Source organism: Culex pipiens, chromosome 1 (assembly GCF_016801865.2).
Source record: "Culex pipiens pallens isolate TS chromosome 1, TS_CPP_V2, whole genome shotgun sequence".
NCBI classification, from domain to species: Eukaryota; Metazoa; Arthropoda; class Insecta; order Diptera; family Culicidae; genus Culex; species Culex pipiens.
In genome coordinates, this window is record NC_068937.1 from 18,680,385 (window position 1) to 18,707,102 (window position 26,718).

General features: G+C 37.5%; 2 protein-coding genes across 3 annotated transcripts in view; one reads left to right on the forward strand and one right to left on the reverse strand.

Moving 5' to 3' along the window:
- Positions 1–26,718, forward strand: part of LOC120415602 (uncharacterized) — a 71,503-nt gene that overhangs the window by 12,811 nt on the left and 31,974 nt on the right. Inside the window, exon 1 of one of the 2 annotated variants that reach the window (XM_039577196.2) lies at positions 11,042–11,262. The exons of the other annotated variant lie outside the window; for it this stretch is intronic. The gene's annotated coding sequence lies outside the window, so the exon portion shown is untranslated. Of the gene's footprint in view, positions 1–11,041; positions 11,263–26,718 lie in introns of those variants that run through there. 2 annotated transcript variants of the gene reach the window in all.
- On the reverse strand, positions 2,872–5,251 carry LOC120415603 (proton-coupled folate transporter-like). The gene is made up of 3 exons (XM_052706124.1): positions 4,951–5,251; positions 4,630–4,890; positions 2,872–4,569 (listed from the first exon to the last, which is right to left on the reverse strand). The coding sequence occupies exons 1-3, from the start codon at positions 5,078–5,080 to the stop codon at positions 3,575–3,577; spliced, it is 1,386 nt and encodes a 461-aa protein (XP_052562084.1). The 5' UTR covers positions 5,081–5,251; the 3' UTR covers positions 2,872–3,574.

Genomic DNA, 26,718 nt, shown 5'->3' on the forward strand with positions numbered 1-26,718 from the left:
AATGTCAAAAATGTCACAAATGTCACAAATTTCAAAAATGTCAAAAATGTCAAAAATGTCAAAAATGTTACAAATGTCAAAAATGTCACAAATGTCTAAAATGTCTAAAATGTTACAAATGTCATAAATGTCTAAAATGTCTAAAATGTCTAAAATGTCAAAAATGTCAAAAATGTCAAAAATGTCATAAATGTCAAAAATGTCAAAAACGTCAAAAATGTCAAAAAAGTAAAAAATGTCAAAAATGTCAAAAATGTCAAAAATATCAAAAATGTCAAAAATGTCAAAAACATTAAAAATGACAAAAATGTCAAAAATGTCAAAAATGTCAAAAATGTCAAAAATATCAAAAATGTCAAAAATGTCAAAAATGTCAAAAATGTCAAAAACATCAAAAATGTCAAAAATGACAAAAATGACAAAAATGTCAAAAATGTCAGAAATAACAAAAAATGACAAAAAATGTCAAAAATGGCAAAAAATGTAAAAAATGCCAAAAATGACAAAAATGACAAAAATGGCAAACATGTCAAAAATGACAAAAATGACAAAAATGACGAAAATGACAAAAACAACTAAAAAGACTAAAATGACCAAAATTTCAATATGTCAAAATTGTCAAAAATTTCAAAAATGACTAAAATGTCAAAAATGTAAAAAAAGTCAAAAATGTCTAAAAAAACTAAAATGGCAAAAATGGTCAAAGTGTCTAAATGTCTCAAATGGATTAAATAATTAAATTGTCTAAATTTCAAAAACTTAAAAAAAATTCAAAATGTCAAAAATGTCAAAAATGTCAAATATGTCTAAAATTTCAAAAAATGTCAAAAATGGTTTAAATGTCTAAAATGTCTCGAATGGTAAAAATGGTTAAAATGCCTAACATTTCATAGAACAAAAAGGAAAAAAATGCCAAATTGCCAAAATATCCAAAATGACAAAAATTATTAAAATGACCAGAATGACCAAAATGATCAAAATGACAAAAATGTCCAAAATGGGCAAACTACTAAAGTTTAAAGTAACAAAAATAAACAAAATTTCTATAAGGCTGGTACAAATATTTTTAAAAGTTGTTGTCACCCCCGCCTTCAAAATTGGGGCAAAAAAAATATTTTTACAATAAACTTCAAAATTTCAATGAAAATTCAAGTGCAACCAGCTGAAATCAAATTAAAATACATTCTTCTGCGTTTTAAATCATTTTTAGCATGTTTGGGTTTGTTAAAAAATCTTAAGATTTTTTGAAAATTTTCGAAGCAAAATCTTTTTTTTTCGATACAATTTTTGTTTTTGTCAGATCTTAGATTTTTTGAAAACTAATGATTGCAAAACAACTGAACTAGTGTAAAATGCATTTCAAAATACTTTTTTCATTTAAATGTGAAGACTATGGCTTTAATTTTTTATATTTTTTTTTGCCCCCCCCCCCCCTTGACCTCGGCCAGGGCCGAGGGAAAAAACTTTTTTAAATATTTGCATCGGCCTAATAACCATAATAACCATAGTTTTAAAAATAACCATAATGAACAAAATTATCAGCATTACCAAAAATTCCAACGAGATGACTTTGACAAAAATTTCAAAATCGTCAAAAACTTCAAAATGTTACTATGACAAAAAAATTTATACAAATTTAAAAGCTGACAGAAATAATAAAAATAAATAAATTGATATATAAAAATTACAAAAAATAAAGTGACCAATAAAAATTAATCAATTAATTGATACAAATTATAAAAATCACAATAAAAAAATCATAATGATAACAATGACAGGATGACAAAATGTTAAAATACTAACAATTATAAAAATACCGTAAAAAATACATAAATCACAAAAATGAAAAAAATAAACAAAAAAAATTACAAAAATGCAAAAATGACTAAAAATATCAAAAAAATATACAAAATACAAAAGTTCAATTTTACCAATAAAACAAAATACAAAAGTTCAATTTTACCAAATTTTAATTTATTGAACTCAACAGAATCTACCGACGTTTTAAAGTCAGCTTCTTTCAATTTGTAAATTTTGAAAAAATCTTTTTTCCTTGTAAGAAATTTCGAAAAAAATCCTATAAATATCAACAACCTTCTGCAATTTTTGACAAAATTATTTTGTTTATAAGAAAACACTTGCCTAATTATTTGAATTTGTCTTTTAATTTATATCCCAAAAATAAAACAAATAGCTCACTCACCACAACGTGATAGCCTTCAAAAACAAATTCAACCCGATATTAAACTTCATATTGCATTCAAATTTTCCCAAGCAAACAGGAACGACTATACGGTGTTGTTGTTGCTTTTTATTCTCTTTTCGAAGCCCCGACCAAGTATGTGCGAACGTGCAGCAGTATGTATTTCACTGTTTTGGTGCACAGTGAAAAATCTTTTTTTTTTATTAAATATTTTAAAATTGCGATAATGTTTTTCCGGAAGTGTGAAATATTTTATTAAATTTGAAAATTAAAATTTCCGCATTTTTTTTTTATTATTATGACGATGGTGGCAGGTACATATCGAAAAGGGGCCAATAAAGTTTTCCTCCAGCCTTATCTCCGGGCTTTGCCGGGGCCGAAGCGCCGAACGAGGTTCGGCTTTATCTGGTTAGCTTTACCCCAATCGCTGGAAGAAAGAAGATAGTCCGTGCACAGTGTGGCAGCAGTATTGAACGAGCGCGTGAGAATGACACAAATAATGTGCAATTTTTTGAAGTTATCATTGATTTTATGATTTTTTTTTCTTAATTTATTTAATTGTCTAAACTAATTTTCATTGTCCGATATGGAATCAATTTAACCTGATATTCAACTTCCTGTTCACATTTAAAAATCTACTGTAATCTGATAACAGAGCTGCTCTTAATTACACGTTTGATTTCCACCTTGCTGCCCATAACCACCGCGCAGAACGAACATCAATAAAAAGAACTGTCAGCAACACAATCGTACCAATCAACTAACACGTACAAAATTACACAATTCAAATGAGTCAGTTATGCTCGTTCAGCGCTCGAAGCTCGGCTGAGTGCCTCCTCGTTACCGAATGAATGAATTTATCTCAAATTGAGTTCGAACAGATGAAAAAAGAGAAGCAAACTTGGAATCCACACGATATCCTATAATTAATTCATCACATCCAAAGTTGGCGCAAACTTTTGGACGGGTGATGAAGTAGTTCTTGAAAAGTCAAGTAGAAGTTTTGGTTACAGTTCGGGGTTTGCTGCGCACGTGGGAATACAAATGAGTTGGTATTACGCGAGTCGTCATGACTCATGAGAATTAAACGCATTACCATTTGTTGGAATGATGTAATAACTTGACTGTTTAGATATAAATACTCGTAAAATATTCTGTCAAACATTCCGCCGCAGCGGATATCGGGAACGAACACAGCTTGATCCATTTTCGGCTGCAAACTTCGCTTCACGAACTCCCATCAAGTAATAAATCGAGCTGAAATCACAAACACTGAAAAAACGACGAACGAATTTTCGTCGTCTGCTTTGTGCGGCCGTTCGTACCCGAAGCACGAACATCGACACAAAGCAAACAACGAAAAACCAAACCTTACCCGACAAGGCCGAGGTTCAGCACGAACGCCAAGCACGTCACGAACAGAAACACCGACGGATCGCTGTCCAGCGTGCCGTTGTAGATCGAAGTCAGCAAAAACACGGACACGAGCGGCGTAAGCGCCTTCACCGAAAGATCCATGGCGTAGGTGCGGCTGACCTCGTCCTGGGGTAGAATCTTCGCGAGTAGCGATCGCGCCGCGGCTCCGTCGATGCCCTTGAACGGGGTCAGAAACGTGGTCAGGTACAGTTGCCAACCCTGCCGGGCAAAGCCCTTGATCAGGAAGTCTCCCAGGTGGTTGACGGTGGACAGGAGAAGGAGTCCGAGGTCGGACACGCGGAACAGCTTGCGAAGCGCGAGGATTCCGAACAGGTTACCGAGCATGATCACGGCGAACTCCGAGGACAGCCACAGGCTGTACTGCTGGATGTTCCAGCCGAACTCGTGGCGGGTGTACAGGAAGAAGAGGACGCGACCGGCGGTCGCCAGCTCGACCATGCCGCCGATCGCGATCAGGAACCACACGATCGTGCGTCCGCCGTCGGGTCGATCTTGCAGCAGCGTCCGCTTCATGTCCCGGACGCGATCGAGCTTGAAGATCGCTGCGAGCTTCTGCCTTGTTTGGACGCTACGATCCACCTGGACGCTTTCACGCATCAGGAAGATCAGCAGCAGCAGGCTCACCAGCTGGATTGCAGACGAGATCAGGAACGACGTGGTTATGGTTATCGCTCCAGCTGTCCAGCTGCTTGCGAAGAGGCCGCTGAGCACTCCAAGTATGGTGAAGCCCTGCAGGGCTCCCATCCGAACCGTGCGATTGTTTTCGTTGCTTACGTCGTTCATGTAGCTGAAGATCCCGGCGTTGAAGACGGAGAACCCTCCGAGGAATGCCACCGGAATGTTGGCCGCGACGTAGAACCACGGCGTCACGATGTAATACGTGGACAGATGTCCGATGAGAGCGATCAACAGGTAGCTCAGAAGATACCCTGAAAGCATCAACCCCGAATGATCTTCAGATCAATCGCCTAATCAAACCTCAACCTCACCAACGGAAGCGACAGCTATGACCGGCTTCCTGCCGAACCTCTCGGACCATGGTCCGAAGAAGAGTGCTGCCAGCGCTGGAACGACTGACGTCAGCAGGACGATCGACATCGAAACGCAAGCCGCGAACGGTTGGACGACCTGCTCCAGCTGTGTACCAATTGTTGTGACGTTGTCCTGCCCAAGCCGGGAACAACCGCCTTCGGCGCTTCCCAGATGTACCACGCACGCTTGGTAGACGATCTGATCGGTGAGCTTCACTTCTGCAAAGATTTGAGGAACCTATCAGCAGCTTTCTTGAACGAAGATCGGATGATGCTCACCGGAAAAGCTCCAACCTAAAGTGTGCAGGAAGACCATCGGACCGATCCTCGCCAAAGATCCCGGAACGCTCTCTTGGTGATGTCTACCCAACAGAGACGTCTTCTCGCCAACGCGTTTGTTCTTTTCCATCGTGAAGGACCGTCTTCCCGAGCAGCTGGATTCGGACTGAGTTCAGTGACTGATTCCGGTTCGCGAGAAATGTTTACAAAAACAGGGAATCGCGTTGTCGCGTGCATTGCCAAAATTATGCATCACTTCGTCATTTGATAACGCCACAGACAATCAGACATAGAGTGGAAATTCACCACAGCAGTTTTAAATTCACCTCAGCATTTGACAGTTGCGCTTCGCGCTTCCACAACTAGGTGGCACTAGTTAGGATTGAACTTGTGCTTAGAGTTGCCTGTCTGGTTGTCACTGTGCTGACATTGTTTGATGCACTCCGCGCGCCCTAGATTTCGTCACCGTAGGTCGTGGTTGATTACACCGAGTGACTCAAATACAGGACATCTGGTCTTTGTCTTTTAAGCAGTGAAAATCGATTTTGAAAAAAAAAGTTGAAATGCAATAAATCAATTTTGAGTTTATTTTAAAGCAAAAACCGCCAGGGGTGTGGGGTTTTGGGTGAGAGTCAACAAGGAACTTTAATATCAATTTGTTTATTTTTTTTATTTTGTTGTGTCTGTCTCAAAATAAAGCCGAACAGATGTTCGCAAGCATCAAGGAAGAAGGAATTAATAATTGCAAATTGCAGTGCAGTGCCGTTGGTGATAAGCGCATTGAAAAAGATAGTCAGAAGTTGACGCCGCGCAATAAATTTGAAGTTTATTAATTCCTTGTTTTGGATTTTGGAAAAAATAATTCCACAGATAAACAGACGTGAAACTTTTGTTTTATCATATCCATTGGTTAACGTTTAAACTGTCAAGTTGAATGATCGAAACATTCACCAAGGCAATATTGAATTCACCACACGTTTACAACAAGATGGCTCCACTGATTGATGGGATTTTGAAATTACACTCGAACCCCGATGGTTTGATACCAACTGTTGTCAAACGAACGGGATCACTTTTTAGTTTGACACTTTTTTTAGTTTGTACCCCGTTGGTTAGTATTAAAAATATAAAATATAAAAATTTAAATAACAAGCCATAGTCTCTTCATTTGAATAAAAAAAAGTTATTTGAAGTGAATTTTACACTAGTGCAGTTGTGTTGCAATCATTAGTTTTCTAAAAATGTAAGATTTGAAGAAAACAAACATTTCAGCGAAAAAAACTTTTTGCGGTACTGTACTTCGATCTTTTTTCCCAAATAAAATGATAAAAATTAATAAAATGATGAATAGATTAAATTTTACGGGCTTTGTACAAAGTTCTTTGTCATATAGATCATGTGCAACATAAGGCCCTGTATCTCTTTTGCAAATATTTAAATTCTCAAAAAGTATTTTAAAAAATATTTGGATTTGTCCAAAAAAAGTAAACTTTTGAGCTACAGAGAATCGTGAACTAAAATAAAATCTTACTAGGATGATTAAAACATTTATGTTTGCTTAAAAATATTGAAAATAAACACTAAAAAGTCATCGCAAACCGTGTATAGAAGTATAATCAAGTTTGAAAAAAAAAAGTTTTTCTTGATATTTCAAAAAAAAAATTTTTTTTATTAAGAAAATTAGTCAAAAATAATTGCTGAGTATTGCAAAAAAAAAATGAAATTGAGCATCATTCTTCAATTCTAGATTAAATTTTCAAAAGGTCCTATCTGCATACGAAACCCACAACTCATAGGTTGTTATGAAAATTTACTCTAGAATTGCAATATTGCAACAACAAATTTTTTTTTTGGAGATTATTCAATCAGTTTTTTAAATATTTTTTTTTTCTAAATCAAGCCTTCTATTAGCATTTTTAATTTAATAAATCGACTTTTCATTGTATTTTTTTAAGGTATGGTTTGGTATGGTTTAGGCCTTTTTTAAATGTAAGTCCTGATTTTAAGAAAAATCTGAAAATATTTTTCTCAAGGAGTAGAATAAATGTTACACAAGTTTCACTTGTTAACATTGCTCAGTGGTCCAGAAATTTGATTTGTCGAGAAATGGTGAAATGGTTGTTGCAAATGGGAAAGGGGCAACTTTTTGTTTGGATGAAAATTAGGGTAGTTCACGATTAGGGTGATTTTGAATATCTAACTTTCCAGGATTTTTTTTGATTTTTTTTGTCTTCTACAGAGTTGTGGGCCTTGCCAATCCAAAAAAAAACTGTTGAAGACACCAAAAATTTTATCTCGCAATCTACGCCCTCTACGATCAAATTTAGAAAAAGCATCTGAGCAAACCTTCAAAAATCTGTTTTTTGAACGTAGCAATTCAGGGTTATGTTTTAGAGAGTAGTGATGTTGGGGGCACTTTTAGAACTCTAAAAACACACATTTTTATTTTTTGACAAGTCAATTTGAACTTAAGGATCAACAGTTACATCCACTTTAGGGTAAAAAAGATGCATATTTAAAACTTAAATATTTCGAAAAAGGGGTAAGTTCAGAAAAAATCTGAATGGGGAGATTTAGCACTACAAACGTTCAAAAAAACTCACAGGTATTTTTCTTTAAACTCGAGATATCTTCATATGGAAATGTCTAATTTTCTAGGGAAAAGTGTATGGGACCACCCTAACGAAATTCGGAAATTATTCTACTATATGTTTTTCCATGTAATTTTGCCCGCATGAACCTGAATCGTCCCTCAGAATTGAGCTTAAGTGTCAAAAATCAATTTTCGGTCATATTTTGCTTAAATTTTATTTTTTTCACATAATTAACCTAAAAACACCTATAATTAAAAAACAAAACATTAACTAAAAAATTTAAAGAAGAAAAAAAAATGAAAATTTTTCAGCTGAGAATGATTTTTTGTGTTTTTTTTTATCTTAACATAAAACACTATTTTTCAAAATATCATAACGTAAGGAAAAACAAAAGTCCGTCTTACCCTTTTATTTGCTGAAACAAATAAAAAAAAATAATCAAAAGTTTGCCAGAATCGTGTTTTTTCAATTGTAATTTTTATAGAGTGTAACTATGTTTTTTTGCAGTCTTAATCATAACCTACAACTTGCCGAAGACATCAAATCGATCAGAAAACCTCAATGAACCCATACAATTAAAAAATACAGAAATAAAAATCAGGATTGTTTTTCCAAATTCTAGAGATCTGCTAATAAGTCATAAGATGTGAAAAAATATGTTTAAGATTTTTTTTGTGAAAAAATCTTATTGAAAAAATTGTAAATTTGTTGTATAGTGTAACCGTTTTTGGATTGTCCTCATCGATATCTATAGAACTTTGCTGAAGACACCATATCGATCAGAAAATTAAAAAAAAACTGACGAATTGGTGTAAAAGAAAAATAAAGCATTTGTTTTTAATTTATTTTATTTATTTCAAAAGCCAGTTGAGCAGTTCTCTAGGATTTCGGTCATTCGATTTTTTTTTGTATTTTTTAATCCGACTGAAACTTTTTTGGTGCCTTCGGTATGCCCAAAGAAGCCATTTTGCATCATTAGTTTGTCCATATAATTTTCCATACAAATTTCGTAGCTGTCCATATAAAAATGATGTATGAAAATTCAAAAATCTGTATCTTTTGAAGGAATTTTTTGATCGATTTGGTGTTTTCGACAAAGTTGTAGGTATGGATACGGACTACACTGGGGAAAAATGATACACGGTAAAAAAAAATTGATGATTTTTTTATTTAACTTTTTATCACTAAAACTTGATTTGCAAAAAAACACAATTTTTAATTTTTTTTATTTTTTTGATATGTTTAAGAGGACATAAAATACCAACTTTTCAGAAATTTCCAGGTTGTGCAAAAAATCATTGACCGAGTTATGATTTTTTTAATAAATACTTATTTTTTCAAAAAATCGAAATATTGGTCGCAAAATTTTTCAACTTCATTTTTCGATGTAAAATCAAATTTGCAATCAAAAAGTACTTTAGTAAAATTTTGATAAAGTGCACCGTTTTCAAGTTAAATCCATATTTAGGTGACTTTTTTGAAAATTATCGCAGTTTTTCATTTTTTTAAATTAGTGCACATGTTTGCACACTTTTGGAAAAAATATTTTTGAAAAGCTGAAAAAATTACGCCCTTTTAAAATGTTAGTCTTGATTTGAAAATTTTGAAAATAATGTTTTCGAAAAGATCGGAAAATTTCACAAATGTTTCATACTTTAACATTGAAAATCGGACCATTAGTTGCTGAGATATCGACATTAAAAAATGGTGGGCTGTTTGGGTGAGACTTAGAAAACATCAATTTTTCTGTTTTTAAACCTTTGCATGGCAATATCTCAGCAACTAAAGGTCGTATCAACAAAGTCTGAAGAAGCAAAATATAGAGAATTTTTTCAGCTTTTCAAAAATATTTTTTCCAAAAGTGTGCAAACATGTGCACTAATTTAAAAAAATGAAAAACTGCGACTATTTTCAAAAAAGTCACCTAAATATGGATTTAACTTGAAAACGGTGCACTTTATCAAAATTTTACTAAAGTACTTTTTGATTGCAAATTTGATTTTACATCGAAAAATGAAGTTGAAAAATTTTTGCGACCAATATTTCGATTTTTTGAAAAAATAAGTATTTATTAAAAAATTCATAACTCGGTCAATGATTTTTTGCACAACCTGGAAATTTCTGAAAAGTTGGCATTTTATGTCCTCTTAAACATATCAAAAAATAAAAAAAAATAAAAATAGTGTTTTTTTGCAAATCAAGTTTTAGTGATAAAAAGTTAAATAAAAAAATCATCAATTTTTTTTACCGTGTATCATTTTTTTCCAGTGTAGTCCGTATCCATACCTACAACTTTGTCGAAGACACCAAATCGATCAAAAAATTCCTTCAAAAGATACAGATTTTTGAATTTTCATACATCATTTTTATATGGACAGCTACGAAATTTGTATGGAAAATTATATGGACAAACTAATGATGCAAAATGGCTTCTTTGGGCATACCGAAGGCACCAAAAAAGTTTCAGTCGGATTAAAAAATACAAAAATTAAAATTGAAGAAAAAAGACCGATTTCGTAGAGAATTGCTCAGTTAACAGTGTTTTGTGATTATTCTTAAAGCAGTATAAACAACTTGGCTGAAGGCAATTATGTATAATAGCTTCTTAAGTTTCATAATGGTTTGCACAAAGTTTCGGATAAAAAACGCATGACGCATTAGTTTTTTTGAAAAAAGTACTCTAGGATTAAAAAAATACATAGATTAATCGGTTTCAGAGAAATTAAATATTTTCTTCAATAAAAATTTACGTTTTAATAAAAAACTAGTAAATCAATCTAAATGGAACGAATAGGGTTAATATACAAATAGTGCATCCCTCTTATACATTACATTTTTATTTTTTATTGATCATGGCTCACGAGACATTTATGTGCAATCTATTATATTTTTGAACTAAACATAATAATTGATAATTATTCAGCAATTAAATTTATTGTCTATTTTTTCACGGTTTCTTCATAAACATAAACCACTTTCGACATAATTACTAATTAGCCACCCTCAAACAACCATCCCACGCGTCGCCCACATCCCAAATCTCGCACCAAAAGCCGGAAGCAGCAATAACTCTGACCGAATCGCTCAAAACCTCTCGCATAATAAGGTTTCCAATAAATCACCTCACGCATGCCGCGAGCCCCCAGCATGAACCGTTCTCCAGCACTACCGATACAGTTTTCATTAAACCTGCTATCGAGGTTAGTTGACTTCTCCGAAATTCTTCTCACGAGAGAGTGAGAGTGAGCACAAAAAAACTCGCGCGAGTTCCCGGTGAGATTCACTCATTTGTCACTTTCGATTCAGTTTGTTTCCTTTTTGCTGAATCTTTGTTTGATTTTTTCCTCTGTTTTATCAGACGATTAAATTAATCGCTCGCCGAATGCTCATTCGCGAGTTCCTCGCGCGCGAGTGAACCTCGACCATGAACTCGCGCGCATCGCTTGCTTCGTTCACGTGTTCCTCGCCGCTCTCGATTTCTCTCGTTCAGTCTTTCGCTCACCGTCGCTCGTGTCGGTCGCTCGTTCGTTCGTTCGCTGGTTTTGCTCATTCCGTCTGCTTCCACGTGTGTATGTTGGCTCTTTACACTTCGAGGTCTTCGTTTTTTTTACTTTTTGCTGTCACGAGGAATTAAGAGGGAACCGAAACGGAACGCGTTTTGCTGAGTTTGGCGGAGTTGTATTTGAATCGCTGGAAAGATTAGCAGGCCGTGCCAAATGTTAGTACATGTGTTTAACTTTTGCATTCTTTGCCGTGTTCATTGAGGGAGGGTTTTACTTTTTTTTTGCTGAATTGCTGTGTGTTGCCATGGTAGTGTGCGTGCGCGTAGGATCGTCGTCGTCGATTCACCAAAGTTGGACTTTATTTCTTACCCAACAACTTCAGCAACAACCCGTGCTCAACGAGAAGTGCTGTCAATTGGGACCTCGCGTACTGACCAACGCACCGCAAATGTCACGCAGCTGTTTTGCAACTCTGTATAGTACGGTGCGGCATGTGGTTCAGCTAAATTTAGCTCTTGGACCCCACTTGGCCCCCACACTCTCGGTCAGTCGTAGCAGGCCGCGCCCCGCCGAACCTGATGATGTAAGGCCGCATGTCGGCCTCGCGGAGCGAGGTTCAATGCGGTAGAACAACCACCGGAACAACAGCTGGATCCACAATGGATTTTTGCTTGCTGGCACCGATCCAAGCAACCTAATGGCTGGTGTTCAGGCGGTGACAGTTCAGGCGCATTATGGTGGAGTGTTAAGCTGCCAAGATCGAAGATTGCCGTGCGTGGATTGCTGCGGTAGTTTCGTTGTGCCCTTGACGACCCACATGAGTTCGATTTAGTAATCGCGTAAAGTGGGGCTCACTTAACTAGTGTGGAGTTACCCACCAGAGAGTGATTAGCAAGCAGGTGGAAGAGTTCTGTGAAAACCGATGAAGTTGGGATTGAGTCAATTTGAAGAGTGATTACAAAGTGGAAATGTTTATCGAAATTGAGTGAAACTGGCTGAATCACGTTCAGCCGTGAAGAAGAATCAACACAGCAAAGATAAAAACGTGTTGTGCAGTGACGTATAGAAAACTACATCGGACAAGTTATAAATGTTGCCATGATCTGGGTTTGTGACGTAAACGACAAGTTGTGTGTCTCGTTTCGAGGTGGTTTTCGTCAATGTTGTTCTTGCAGGTTCAGAATTGGATAAATGAACGATTTTAAATTGCAAAGTTCTAGTCCTGACGCAATAGTCAGTCACCTTTATTTAAATTGAAAAAATAATCAATTGGGTGGTTTAAAAAGGTTGAATGCACGTGTAATTGATGACCCCTGAACTACCCTAATGTTATTTAGAATTTTTAACGGTACACTTTAAGCAGCTTTTGCACCAAGATTTTTGCTACAGACATTTTAGTATCTTCAAAACAACGGGAACTGTCGATATATTTTTTGATTCATTCCCTAAAATACTGTCTACAAAATAATTTAAAACAATGTTTGTTTATTTTTACAATTAGATTGTTGCAGGATTGGGTCCTAAGTTTGACAATTTTTGAATAAGAAGACAACAACTTCCTTGGCTGCTGTGCACCCTTAAATGCAAGATGGCGGTCAAAATGGCCGTGATGAAATGTTGAGAAAATGCATTTGGTAATTAAATAGGCATTCAACCATTAAATTTTGACTAAGTTGGTGTCACCAAACACGGATTTAATGTTAAAAGTAAGAAAAAGGAGAATTACGAAATGACGAAGAACTTCAGATACTTGAATAGCACGTCTCAAGATGAAAAAGAGTGTTTCATCTTCAGTTAAATTCAGATAGATTCTAAGATATTGTCTTTGAAAATCAAGGGCTAAATGGGCACTTTAGAATTTATAATACCTGACCAGTGTGAATTTTTTTGAATTTATGTTTTATTAAGTCCTGATCAAGGTTGACAGGCAACAGAAATATGAAGATTCAAAAATAATTTTTCAAAGTATTGAAGAAGTATCACAAAATATGTAGCATTACAGTTATCCTGTTCTCAATATTTAAGAATTAATGAACATTTATTAACGTCTTTTCCGTTACGATTTCTCTACAAAGAAAAAAAAATAGTAATCCAGCTGCGTGTAAAAGACCTGGGTGTAAAATAAATGTTGCATTATTTTATGAAATTCTATGTAATATTACACCATGGAATATGTAGCTTATCAGTATGGGAAACCTACTTGACCGAAATGTCAAACTCGTATACACGTTTATCCATTCAATTCTTCATCGGTCCGATAGCCGAGCGGGCTAAGGCGCCAGTCTTTACTGTTGGTGCTGGGTTTGAATCCCGTCGGTTGTAACTTTTTTTTTGTGTTTACAAAAATTGTACATGCAACGTGTAATATTAAGTGTCTTTTTTGACACCACGTGCATTTTTTGCAGTGTAAATCCATTTTTTGAAGCTCCCATTTGACCAAAGGTGTAAAACGGGTTTACCTTGCGATGAACAATCTACAGTCCAGACTCGATTACCTGAAGATCGATTATTCGAAGGTTTTGGATTTCGGACAATCGAATCATGAATAAAATTTTCTTTGATTTTCTTACTGTTAACAACAAGTTCGAGGTCTGCGACCCAATTTTAGTCAAATATAACCCTCTAATGCCCATTTGTTTTTCGAAATTCGAGGTCATTTTGAACAACTTTTGTTCTACGAAAAACTTTACTTTTCATGTTTAATGTTTTTCTTGTTTCATTTTATTAAAAATCGTTTTATGTTGTTTGAGTGGTTTCAAATTGTTTATATTTTTTCAAATGTTCAAAATTGTTTCAAATTGTTCAAATTGTTGCAAAATGTTTAAAATAGTTTCAAATCATTTGAAATTTTTCAAAAATATGTGGAATAGTTCATATTTGTTTCAAAATTTTCAAAATGTTTAAAGATGTTAAAAATAGTTCAAAATGGTTTACAATTTTTCAAAAATGTATAAAATAGTTTAAATTTGTTTAATTTTTTTTTAACATTTACACAAATTGTTTTAAAGTCTTCAATTGTTTGAAACAAGGGTCCTGATTTTCGGTTCAATGAACAGAAACCACTCACTCATCGCCTATCCAGTCGTCGCCTATTCTAACCCGCTAGCATTCATGAGCGAATGATACTCGCAAGCAGCCAGCGAGTGGCCCGAACTGTTCACTCAGCGAACAAATACATCGTGAAAATTTTTGCCTACTCCGTCGCTCGACGACACTCACACACTACCATGCTCAGCGAAGAGCCATTCTCACAAAATGCCAGCGCGGCAGTCTTTTTGTCTTCACGCCCTCAGTTTGCCATCAATTTGATTTTTTCTTGGTGGAAGTTTCTTTGAATGGTGTCTATAATGTTATGAAATCAAAATAAATGCACAATTTAATTGATAACATTGATTTTAGGCAACCCAAATGAATGAGTATAACGCAGCGCATCAGAGAAAAAATGTTTTCAGTTCAGAGTGATCGGTGACGTTCGGCCTGCCTGAGCCGTTCGGAGAGAGAAGGAGAGTAGAAGCGAGAGTGTTCGGGAGCGAATGGTGAGAAAGTGACAAACAGTAGGAATTCATCAGGGAAGGATCGCGTCGCCTGCTATTTGTGCTCGCGAATGGAGTGGTTGATTTTGAACAATCAGGACCCTTGGTTTGAAATTGTTAAAATTTATTCAAAAAACAATGCTAAAATGTTATCAATTGTTCCATCAGACTTCCACCATTGCTATGACTTTTCGTTCAAATGTATAAATTTTGCGTCGCTTTCAATATTTTGACAAAATTCCTTCTACAAGTTGTTTAGAATAGTGCCCTACACATGCTGATTCCTCTCGGTAACGATTATCCCATTTCTTGCAAAGTTATGGAAATCGCCATTAATCAATGATTGCCAACTAGGACGTCAATGAATGTAGGGTAGAGTAGTCATCAATGAGACACGGGGAACAATGATAAAATGGCTCTCATAAGTCGTAGTTTCAACCAATCAGGCTCATATTTGGGGGAAAGGTGTGTCTACTGGATACACGTCTGCCATATAAGTGGCTTTGGTTATGGACGCTCCCTTGAAAAGTAATTCATAAATGTTTGATTCTGGGGTGTAAAAGTAAATCATGGACAAAAAATACTTTTTCGCTCGTAGGCTGCCATTTACACCAAAACTAATATTTCTTCAAATGTCTTTCGACGTTCCATAGGGATTAAGTTGGGCTACAATGTCCTTTCATTAGATTTGGCCAAAATTTAGAATACACCCAGAATTCAGGACTGTCTCATTGTTCCCCACTCATTTCAGCCCATGGGTAACAATGAGACACTTTGATTTTTCTTCAATAAACTTTTCAAAATCGATGGAAATCTTTCAAAACATGAATTAAAAGTGATTTTTGGCATATTTATAGAGTTTAAACTTCATTTTACCAAAAATACAAAGTTATTTGGTATAAATATATGGATTTTACAAAATTTAAATACTTTTTAGTGTAACTTTTGTTATTAAAAGTGTCATGTTGGCAAAATTGCTCTAAAATGTTCAAGGCAAGTCACCTGCAATGGAACAATACCAAAACATGATGTTTTACTAGAAAAATCTTGATTTTCGTAGAGTGTCTCATTGTTCCCCAGCTGTCTCATTGTTCCTGAAAAGTGCGTCTACAATGAGACAGTTGAATAACTCTGGCTGTAGATGTCGGATCGATCACATATTTTGGTCAATGGTAAAACACATTAAAAGAAAGATAATGCAACTAAAAGCTCATTAAGACATGCTGGTGAAAAAATTAGAAAAATCGTTGAAAGTTGAAAACCAAAAGTGTCTCATTGATGACTACCCTACCCTACCACAAAATTATATACATTTTGAAACACATTTGATTTAGATCAAAAAATCTTTCAGTGCTTTCAAGAAGGCAACAACCGGCACATGCTGATTCATTTTTTTCCATAAAAATATATTATTATTTATTTCATCTTCGGCACTCGCCGCACAGACTACACCTTATGTCCTATTTTTAATCCTAGTTTTAAATACACATTTTGACATTCCAAACACAAACACATCTGCTACATCATTAAACACTCGACAGCAAGCACTAAGGGGACTATAATAACCGTAGTTCGTACGATGGCCAGGAACTTCAAGAAACGGAGCAGGGTTGCGCAGATTACGAGCTGGGATGTGTAGGGTGATTTTATCGCGAAGAGTAGGGCAGTCAATATTGCACGACAACAAGTCGAATACATAAATTCGCTGTAGTAGAACCCGTCGTGATGCCAGCGCAGGGAGTTTAAGCCGCTCACAGTTGTCATCGTACGAGGAGAGTCCTTGAGGCCGCACCCATGGCAGGCGTCGCACAGCAAATCTGGTGAAAGCTCGCTGAATCCGCTCGATCCTTTCAGCTTGCACGGCGTAGTAAGGTGCCCATACTTGGACGGCGTACTCTAGTTGACTCCGAACTAGCGAACAATAGATTGTTTTAAGCGCGAACAGATCCACAAAGTCAGCTGCATTTCGACGAAGAAATCCGAGGGTGGCAAAAGCTTTCGCTGTTGTCAGTGCAATATGTTCGTTGAAGCACGCTTTGCTGTCGATCGTCACACCCAGGTCCTTGATAGTGTTCACCCGTTCAAGTTCGTTTTGGCCCATCCTGTAGCTACTCAAGAGAGGTGTTCGTTTGCGCGTGAAGCTTATGATTTTGCATTTTTGTACGTTGACCTCCATTCCGTTGGCAGTGCACCAGCGTAACAGGCGATCGATGTCTTGCTGGAGTGCACAGCTGTCGAGAGGCGAGCTAACTGATCGGAACACTTTCAGGTCGTCTGCGTACATCAGCTTGTCCGACTCGAGGACACTGCACAGGTCGTTCACGAACAAAATGAAAAGTAAGGGTCCAATCACGCTACCTTGCGGGACTCCGGAAGGAATTGCGAGGAGATGAGAGGAAGTGCATCTTACTTTGACGAAGGCTTTGCGATCGGCAAGGTATGAATGAATCCATCGGACGATCCATTCTGGAAGGCCATAGCGTCTCAGTTTCTCCAGTAAGAGAGCATGCGGTACCTTATCGAAGGCTTTAGATAGATCCACGTAAACAGCGTCAATTTGTTGGCCTTTTTCAATGTTCGTCAAGAGTGTTGAAGTGAAGAGGAGAAGGTTGGACGTTGTTGAGCGTCGCTTAACAAACCCGTGTTGTTCGTTGGCGATGATTGGCTTCAATACTGGATAAAGTGCTCCATGTACCAGGTGTTCAAACAGTTTAGCAAAACCACTCAAAATTGAAATTCCTCGGTAGTTCTCGACTTTGTGAACGTTGCCGGCTTTATGTATTGGCGTAATACTAGCCAATTTCCAAGCAGTGGGAAATGTGGATTCTGCGAGCGAGCGGTTGAAAATGATAGTTGTGGGAAGAGCGAGAGAAGCCGCACAGTTTTTCAAGAAAGATGGATGGATACTGTCCGGGCCGGGACCTTTAGTAACATCAACATCATCAAGGGCTCTTGATACATCTTCTATCGAGAAATGTACTACTGGCAGATGCAAATCATGAGTTGGTATGTGATCTACAACTTCATTGCACGGTGCAGGGAGAGAGGTAGAGTAAACCCCGCTGAAAAAGTCAGCAAATAAGCTGGCTTGCTCTTCCACAGAGTTCGCCTCTACGCATCCGTTCGAGATTTCAGTTGGAATCCCACTACCTTTTTTTCTACTCTTCAGGAATGTCCAGAAAGAGCGAGGGTTTTGCTTAACGTCTGTTTCGATGCGATGAATGTACTCACTAAAAGCTGCATTTTGTTGGGATTCGTAGAGCTCTTCCAATTCACGCACTTCTGCTATATTTGGTTGACAGCGTCGCTTGTGGAGTCGGGTCCTTGCTTTCCTGAGTCGGTTTCGTAGATTTCGAAGTGTAGCGTTCCACCAAGGCTTACGGTTCGATGGAGGATGTAGTCGTCTCAGCGGCGTGTGGAGTTGAATAACGTCGTATAGTGCATCGTAAAAACGGGAAACTGCTTCATCCAGTGAGCAGTGAGCAAGTATGCCAGTCCAGTTAATTTGTGAAAGTGCGAGGTTAACCGCTTCAAAGTCACAACGAGTGAAGTCGTATGTTAAGCTTTCGGTAGATTCTGGTACAGGTGTCACAGCGTCGTCAAATATTAAAACACATGGTCGGTGATGCGGGTCAAGTTTTAAAATTGGTGTGGGTGGCTCAATGAGACCAACAGTACGTGCATCACTTACAAACACCAGGTCCAGGAGTCTTCGGTTGCAGTTCGGCAGGTTGAAGATTTGCTGTATCCCTGTTGCAAGCATAGACTCTACGAAAGCAATTTCTTGCTCAGCAGATGCGTTTGTTGGCAGGTATCCGTTGATGTCCAAATCGAAAGACCAGTTGAGGTGAGGCAGATTGTAATCGCCTACAACTACGATGGTGTCCGAACTACTCGCCATATCACAGATTTTCTGGACTGAAGCGGAGTGCTTTCGATAAACGTCGGGCGAAGATCCTGGCCGAATGTAGGTGCAGCAAATGTAAATTGAGTGAGAGGGTAGGGTAACTCGTACAACGACTTGTTCCAGGGTTTCACAGTCGGGTAGAACAACAGGTTTGCAGTGTATGAGGTCCGAGTTTTTTATGGCAATCAACACGCCGCCCCCACGTTGCAAGTCGCTCGTGTTTTGGTTACGGTCTTTACGGTAGAAACTGTAGTCAAGAGATAGCTCAGAGTCTAAAATATCGTCACGAAGCCAGGTTTCTGTGAAGGCGATCACATCGTAATCGCATGAGCTAAGCGCTTTCTGGAGGGTGTTTGTCTTAGTTCGCAGCCCACGTACATTCTGGTAGTACAGCGTGAAAGGACCAACATCTGGGAGAGGGGTGGTTGTGGCGTCTGGTAACGGTACGTTCGGTTCAGGATCTTCGGTGATCATCGTGGGTTCCCCATCGACTACACAGACATGGGCTGCGTCAAGTCGCGGGGAGGCGATGTGACGGGAGTCTTCAGTTGAGAATCGCCGGGGGGAGTCGCAGGGTTCAGCTGAGGTTCTTCGGAGAGGGCCGAATTGATGAGTTGGGGAGGAGACGGGTTGACAGGGGCATTCTGCGTTTCCGGCACCTGTTGGATAGCAGGGTCGAACCCCTGTTGCGACCTGTCTTCAAACTCCCGACACTTAACCACACGTGGCCAAGTATCACTACAAAGCGCTCTGTCCTTGAGAGCAATCGGCATGCCTACCCTGAAGGAGACAAAACTCAGCTCCCTGATGTCCCTTCCCCTGGGTACTAACTTCCGGACTTTGACGGCGTCGGTTTCGAGCTTTTGCTGGACCCACTGCGAGACTGTTTCTTCGGTGACGTCTGGGCGGAATCCCCTCATGTACAGCCAAAACAGCGGTTCTGTTGATTCCATGGTGGACGACGATGAGAACATTGCAGCTTCATTCTCATTGCACTCTGTTGCGCCCTGAGTGTAAGGAACAACGCGCTTCGCAGAGATTTCGCTGCTTTGATCGTTTTCCTCTCGTTGCCGTTTTCCTGGCGCAGGGCCCAAAAACTGTTTCTGTCCTGCGTTCTGTGCTGCGGTTAATTTTTTGAAGTTCTCCTGAAATTCTGTACGAATTTCTGCGAGAATACCGTCTTTGATCTCCGTCTTAAGAGACTCAACGATGGCGTTGTTGGCTCTGTCTGCGGAGACCATTGCGTTGGAGAAACGGGCCTTTGCGAGTATGTTTTTGCAGGCCGTGCAAATCCAAATGCAGTGTGCATTGGCCTGCATCGATGTCAGCATGGCAGCGCTCATTCCAGAGCACCGCAGACATACCTCGCACGAGCAAAATCCTTCACAGCGAACCGATTCCCCTTTGATCGCGTTAGCACATTTCACACACAGGTTAGACATTGTGGAAAAGTAGTTGTACGCACGAGGGTTAATTGGGCTGCTCTTGATCTGAGAGTACAGATGGCGCTGTTCCCGGAGAAAGCGATCGTGTGCCGTTTATACTGTGTGGTAGTTTGACAAAACGATCACAGCAAAAACAATCGTCGGTCGTACTCACACAGTTGCTGCAACGAATGGCGCTATCTCTGTTCAGCTAATGGTTTCCTCTCCTGTCCGTACGGCGATAATGGTGATCGGTGCAATGGTGCAAAATGGCAGAGTGAGATGGGAGATGATTCGGATGTCCGTCAAAATAAAAACACCAGCAGCAGAAAGTTGGTTTATTCGGACGTCAGTTGGATTACAGTTGGCTTTACAGGTGGTTTTTGTTTAATGTTTGATGATCTATGGTGCAAATTTGTTGAAGTGGCGGAGCGTTTTTGGTAGAGTGGCGGAAATTTTTGTGGTAAGGGTGCTGTAGTACAGACTCAAACCATCTAGCGGAAAGGGGGTGGCGAGGTGGGTAGCGCAGGTGGGCGGCCTGGGACCTTCCACGCTCAAGCCGTAGCCGGGAGTTTCAACGGCGATTTACGTCCCTACCTTTCCGATGGATGCTGACTAACAGGTACTATGGGTGCGATGTGCGGTAATGATTGATGTAGTGCGGTGTTTTGGCGGCTTATATGGTGATTACAGCAAATAATTGAGAAAATATCACAGAGCTTTAAAATCACAAATGTAAACAAAGTTACAGTAGAGTGCTTTCAAGAAGGCAACAACCGGCACATGCTGATTCATTTTGGTGCAGAAATTCGTTAAATTGAAATCAATACAGAGAATTTTAGAGTGATGATCAATTTTCTTCGAAAATGATCAACGGCTTCACCTTAGTTTAACATTGTTTAAATGGTTTCAAATGGTTTGTTTATTTATTTTTTTTTTTTGAAATATTCAAAATTGGTTTAAATCTTTTCAAATTGTTCAAAATAGTTGAAAAATGTAAAAAATAGTTTGAAATGTTTCAAAAATATATGTAGATTATATTTGTTTCAAAATTTTCAAATTGTTTAAATATGTTAAAATAAGTTTTAAATTGTTTAAAATTGTTGAAAAATGTATACAATAGTTTGAATTTGTTTATTTTTTTTTTTTTCAAAATTTACACAAATTGTTTAAAAGTCTTCAATTGTTTAGAATTGTTAAAATTTGGTTGACAGCCAAAACAACTTAGGAATAACATTTTTTGTTATGGAAGAATACCTCCAACTGTTATTGGGATGATCAGATTAGTTGTTAAAATAACAAAAAAATAATAACAAAGATTTGTTTGAAGAATAACTAAAAATGTTATAAGTCTGTTATTACAATAACAATCCAATAACAAAAAAATCATAACGACGAATAACAATTCTTGTTATACATAACATAAAATGTTATTGGCCTAGTATTTTAAAATATCAAAAAATGTTATTCCCACGTTATTTTCGTCTGCTCGGGAACTTCCAACCCTAAAATTTTCTAAAATCTTAATACTTCTTCTTTTAAATGCTTTTCATAAGATATTGGTTCAAAATGAATATTTAGTGAATTTTCAGATCGAAGCCCGTCTAGAGGCGGGATTGAGTTGTGGAGGGTTAACTGGTTGATTGCCCAATAGATTACCGTTTTCTCAATATTTCATCACCACCATCTTGGATGTAAAAATACTAAATCTTTTTATAGAAGTTTAGAGTTCAAATGTATGCTCGACAATCAAATATAAGACATCGAAAAAAAAAATATTCCAAGGAATTCGGAAAATCTTGTCTGGCCTGTACCGGAAACATTTTTTTAAAAAGGAGATATTTGAACAATTTTCAAGACAATGCATTAATTATTTTAAAACTAAAACAAATTTTTAATTTTTTAGAAGAGTGTTCTGTTTGCGGCAAATTATAAAGCAAACCACTCCTTTAAAAATAGATGTGTAATGCAAGTTTGCATTTTGCAAAGTTTTACAGTTTTCAAAGAAGTGTCGAGTAATAGTAATTTTAAATAATATTACGGAAAACCATTATTCCCCAAATTCTTCACTACCAAAAATACTCTCACTGAATCCAACCCCAACATTCTTCGTCCACAAAATACAAAAGCGATAAAGAATCTGTTGAATAAGAAGCCAATTTTCGTTCGGCAAAGCTCTCCACTCCGCTGTCTTTGCTTAAGGGCAGGACCTATGTGTGTGTGGGGGAGCAGAACAGCAGAACTTGTGCCCTGGCTGATGGTTTGCGACGATGTAATTCAAGCCGGGGCCAAAAGGCTCATTCATCTGGAAAACGACAAGCCAGCATCAGCAATTCCTTCTCGTTAAGCGGCAGGCAGCCAGAAGCAGCCCAAACCAGGAGATATTGCCAAGTTGGGCGGTGTTTTGTGAGGACCTTTTCACAATAGAGCTGAATTAACGACCTCCAACGGTAAACGTTTTCCAATAAATTAAAAAAAATCACACAATTTTCAAAAAAATTAAAACAGTTTGGTTTCAAACATATCTTTAAAACACAAATTAAAACACAATTTACAACCTCTCAATCGGGAAGCCGAGTGTGACACGATTGAGTTTAATCCACCGAGGGGAGGCTATTATGCTGCCTTTATTAATTGGAAAACGTGTCCCGGTTTTACGAACGAACGAACGAAACCATAAAGAAAAAGGAACCCAAAGGAACAACCAACCAGTCTGCGGGACGACACACGTGCATGCGTACAATGCTGTGCCAGACATTATGTCAAAGTTCATGAAGTAAAACGAAGCACTACACTACACTACAAAGAGGAGGGTTTTGTTCCTTCGAAAAATTTAATGCACTTTTTCTGATGCAATCGATCGCTTGAGAGGGATTTCTATCACGTTAGGGAAAAAAATTATGATATATTTGAATAAATAATAAAGCACGCTTTGGTAAAATGTTGGCAGACAAAGTTATCTGTATATATTCAGTTAACTTTGTTACGTTTTGACGACCCAAGTTAATAACACTGACCGACAAAAATAGGCAAAAATTTCTGCGCAGACTCAACTCGAGGGGCAGCATAAACTTTGGGGTCCCCAGATACACGTGCACCTTATTTTAAGTTAGGCAGCCCGAGCAGACGGAAATAACTTGGATATGACATTTTGTGATATTTGAAAATACTAGGCCATTTTTCATGTTATTTATAACAGGATTTGTTATTTGTCGTTATGATTTTTTTGTTATTGGATTGTTATTGTTATAACAGACTAATAACATTTTTAGTTATTTTTCGAACAAATCTTTGTTATTTTGTTGTTGTTATTTTAGCTTCTTCATAATCCTATCCTAATAACAGTTGGAGTTATTCTTCAATAATAAAAAATGTTATTCCCAAGTTGTTTTGGCTTTCAACCAATATCTGACCAATAACAAATTTTGTTATGATAACATAAACTGTTATTAAACTCTTATTCAAACATGGATTTTTCAAGAAGATTCCATAACATTTTCTGTTATTTTAACAGTATTTGTTATTGAAATGGCATGAATTTTGTTATTACCGCCTGCCCGGAAGGGCCGAATGGTTTTTCTCCAAAGTTTGTATGGAGAATTAGTGCTGTTCATTCCCATATAATGCATGCAATTTTTGCTTGTATGCAACAGCGACGAACCGCCCTAATTCTCCATACAAACTTTGGAGAAAAACCATTCAGCCCTGTCTAAATATTTTTTGAAAAATTCAAAGTGTACGTGTTTCTGGGGACCCCAAACTTTATGCTTCTCCTCGAGTTGAGCCTGCGCAGAAATTTTGTTGGTCGTTGTAATTGTAGATGCATATTTTTTCCAGACATTTTTTTTTTTTTAACATGTTTAAGCAAATTTAGAAAAAAGCAAAGCAAATTCGTCCCACCCAGAGGATTAAGTGTGAGAATTTCTTGAAAATGTGAGGATTTATCATGTTTTATAAAAATAACCCTGAAAATCTTACATTTAAATTAAAGAAACTACTGTTTATGCCAAGTTTATGCTAAATTATATATAATTTTTCAATATGTTAATAAAAATTCTTCACCAAATTCGAAAGTGACACAAAGAAAACTTTTTCTAATTTCCTACACAGTAAAAAAATCATGGTAAAATTTCATCTAAAAAGGAGTACATCTTTTATGTCAGAAAAAAGCTTTATAGTGCGATAGTTATATCTACCTTACTACACCCAAAACTGGGCAGCGCTCGTCCGAGAGAATAATGGTCTCGGGTCGAGAGAATAGTGCTACTATTTACGGACACAGAGAATACAGCTCGAGATGGGTGAGAGAATTATTCCCTCGAGGTTCATTTGCAAAAAAGTTCATCCGTCAAAACAAAAACAAAAAGTGTCGTCTACGGGAATCGAACAAGAGACCTTTGACATACTAAACCAATGACTTAACTGCCTCGGCCACCACAGCTTGCTGACTAATGAGTGGTCAGATGTCGATGTACGGCACTTGTTGGAGATTTATTGTATCAATTAACGAATGAACTCATGTTTTATGGTGGTGTGAGTTGGTAGAATTATTCTCTCGATTTTGGCGCTGAGCCCACAATATATTTTGAGAGAACGATTCTCTCGACTCTGAATTTTGGGTGTAAGTCCGCGCCCCAACTCGCACGGCCATCTCGCCGCTGTGAAAAATGGACTATCAAAGCCAATGTACCTCTACGTATCTCGTATATCGTATATGTACCCTATATGCAGTAAATTTTATTTTTTTTGTTGAGCCTTGATACCACTGCGACCAATTAGAGGAATATTGTGGTGTGACCCTTTTTTTATAGCAAATCAGGTTAACCCAACATCATGGAACGATGAGAGGCAGCTCCTGTTTACTGCGTTTTGTCCCAGTTAGGTACGACTTGTTTTATAAAGTCTATCACCCTACTAGGACGGAATATATTGATATTGGAGGGCTGTAAGACCCCTTTTCCGAAAAATGAAATTCTACTTTGGGTCAGGGCACCGCAATTGCAAAGCAGGTGCTCTGATGTTCCATTTTCAATATTACAAAATCTACAAATTGCGTTTGGGATTTTCCTCATATTGAATAAGTGATATTTACATGGACAGTGACCAGTTAATAAACCAGCGATCACCCTTAAATTCTTTTTGTCTAGTTTTAGTAGTTCTCGAGAAAGTTTCTCTTTTGGAAAGATAAATCTTTTTGCCTGTCTAGAAGAATCGGTAGAATTCCAAATAGATTGTATTGTTGATATTTCCCACCGTTTGAGCTCCATTTTTAGAGAACAGTCTGGAACACCAAAGAAAGGTTCTGGGCCAATGAAGTCGGCATCAGATCCTTTCCTTGCCAGGCTGTCCGCTATTTCGTTTCCTAGAATTCCACAATGCCCAGGAACCCAGTAAAGATTAACCGCGTTATTTTGGGATAATTGCCTTAGTAAATAGATTCCTTCCCATACTAGTCTTGACTGGCAGGTATACCCTTTCAGAGCATTCAGTGCTGCCAAGCTGTCAGAAAAGATACAAATATTAGCAAATCTATAATTCCTTTTAAAGCAAATGTGCAAACATTCAATTATTGCATAAACTTCGGCTTGGAAAACTGTTGGATATTGTCCCATTGAAACAAATGTTTCAATTCCTGGGCCAAAAACTCCTGCTCCCGTCTTGTTGTTCATTTTGGAACCGTCCGTGTAGAACACAACAGAGCCTGGACGAAGATTAGGCCCACCATTATCCCACTCGTAGCGACTTTTAGCGTCCACTGTGAATGGAATGTCATAGTTTGCCTTGGTCGGCATCCAGTCTACTATTGAGTTTAACGCCGGATTCAGAGTAAAGTTTTTAAGGACCTCTAAGTGCCCAGTCAATTCTTTATCCTGAATTCTTGTGGATCGATTCATTAATAAAGCACTTTTAAATGCTTCTAATTCTACAAATTTGTGAAGAGGAAGTAAATTTAACAAGGAATTTAATGCGGCAGATGAAGTGCTTTGCATAGCTCCTGTTATTGAAATGGTGGCTAATCTTTGCAGTTTAGCTAGTTTATCTTGTGATTTTTTTTCCTTAACTTTTGGCCACCAGACAAGTGAGGCGTACGTAATTCTTGGTCTTACTATACATGTATATATCCAATATATCATTTTAGGGCGAAGGCCCCATTTTTTCCCAAAAGTTTTTTTACACACCCATAGAGCATTAATTCCTTTGTTTAATACATTATTCAAATGAGTATTCCAGTTAAGTTTCCTATCCAAAGTAATACCAAGATATTTCACTTCAGTAGAAAACTCAATGGTTACTCCACGAATAAAAAGATCAGGTAATACTAATATTCTTCGTCTAGTGAACGGTATAATGACTGTTTTGGAGGGATTAATTCCAAGACCCTCGTTTTTGCACCATTTCGAAATAAAATTCAATGCCGATTGCATTCGATTGCAAAGCTCACTTTCTATTTTTCCACGCACTATAATGCAGATATCATCTGCATAGCCAATCAATTCAAATCCGAGACTCGCCAACTTTTTCAAGAGGTCGTCGACTACTAATGACCAGAGCAAAGGTGATAGAACTCCACCTTGTGGACATCCCCTCCGTGGTCTGATTACTAGTCGATCTCCTCCAAGGTCAGCAGAAATCTCCCTTTCAATAAGCATTGCTTCAATCCATTTGATAATACATGATCTAAAGCCCCTCGCTTCCATTGCAGAGCACATAGAGCTGTGAGATGCATTATCAAAAGCTCCCTCAATGTCTAGAAAAGCAGCCAGAGCTACTTCCTTCGCTTTAAGGGACTTCTCAATTTTAGAAACT

What these genes read in the sequence shown, in the direction of transcription:
- LOC120415603 (XM_052706124.1), bottom strand. Translation starts at nt 5,080, where the DNA reads ATGGAAAAGAACAAACGCGTTGGCGAGAAGACGTCTCTGTTGGGTAGA. An exon ending in TTTAGGTTGGAGCTTTTCCG is followed by an intron (nt 4,891 to 4,950) that starts GTGAGCATCATC and finishes AAATCTTTGCAG; the next exon opens with AAGTGAAGCTCACCGATCAG. An exon ending in CATAGCTGTCGCTTCCGTTG is followed by an intron (nt 4,570 to 4,629) that starts GTGAGGTTGAGG and finishes TGATGCTTTCAG; the next exon opens with GGTATCTTCTGAGCTACCTG.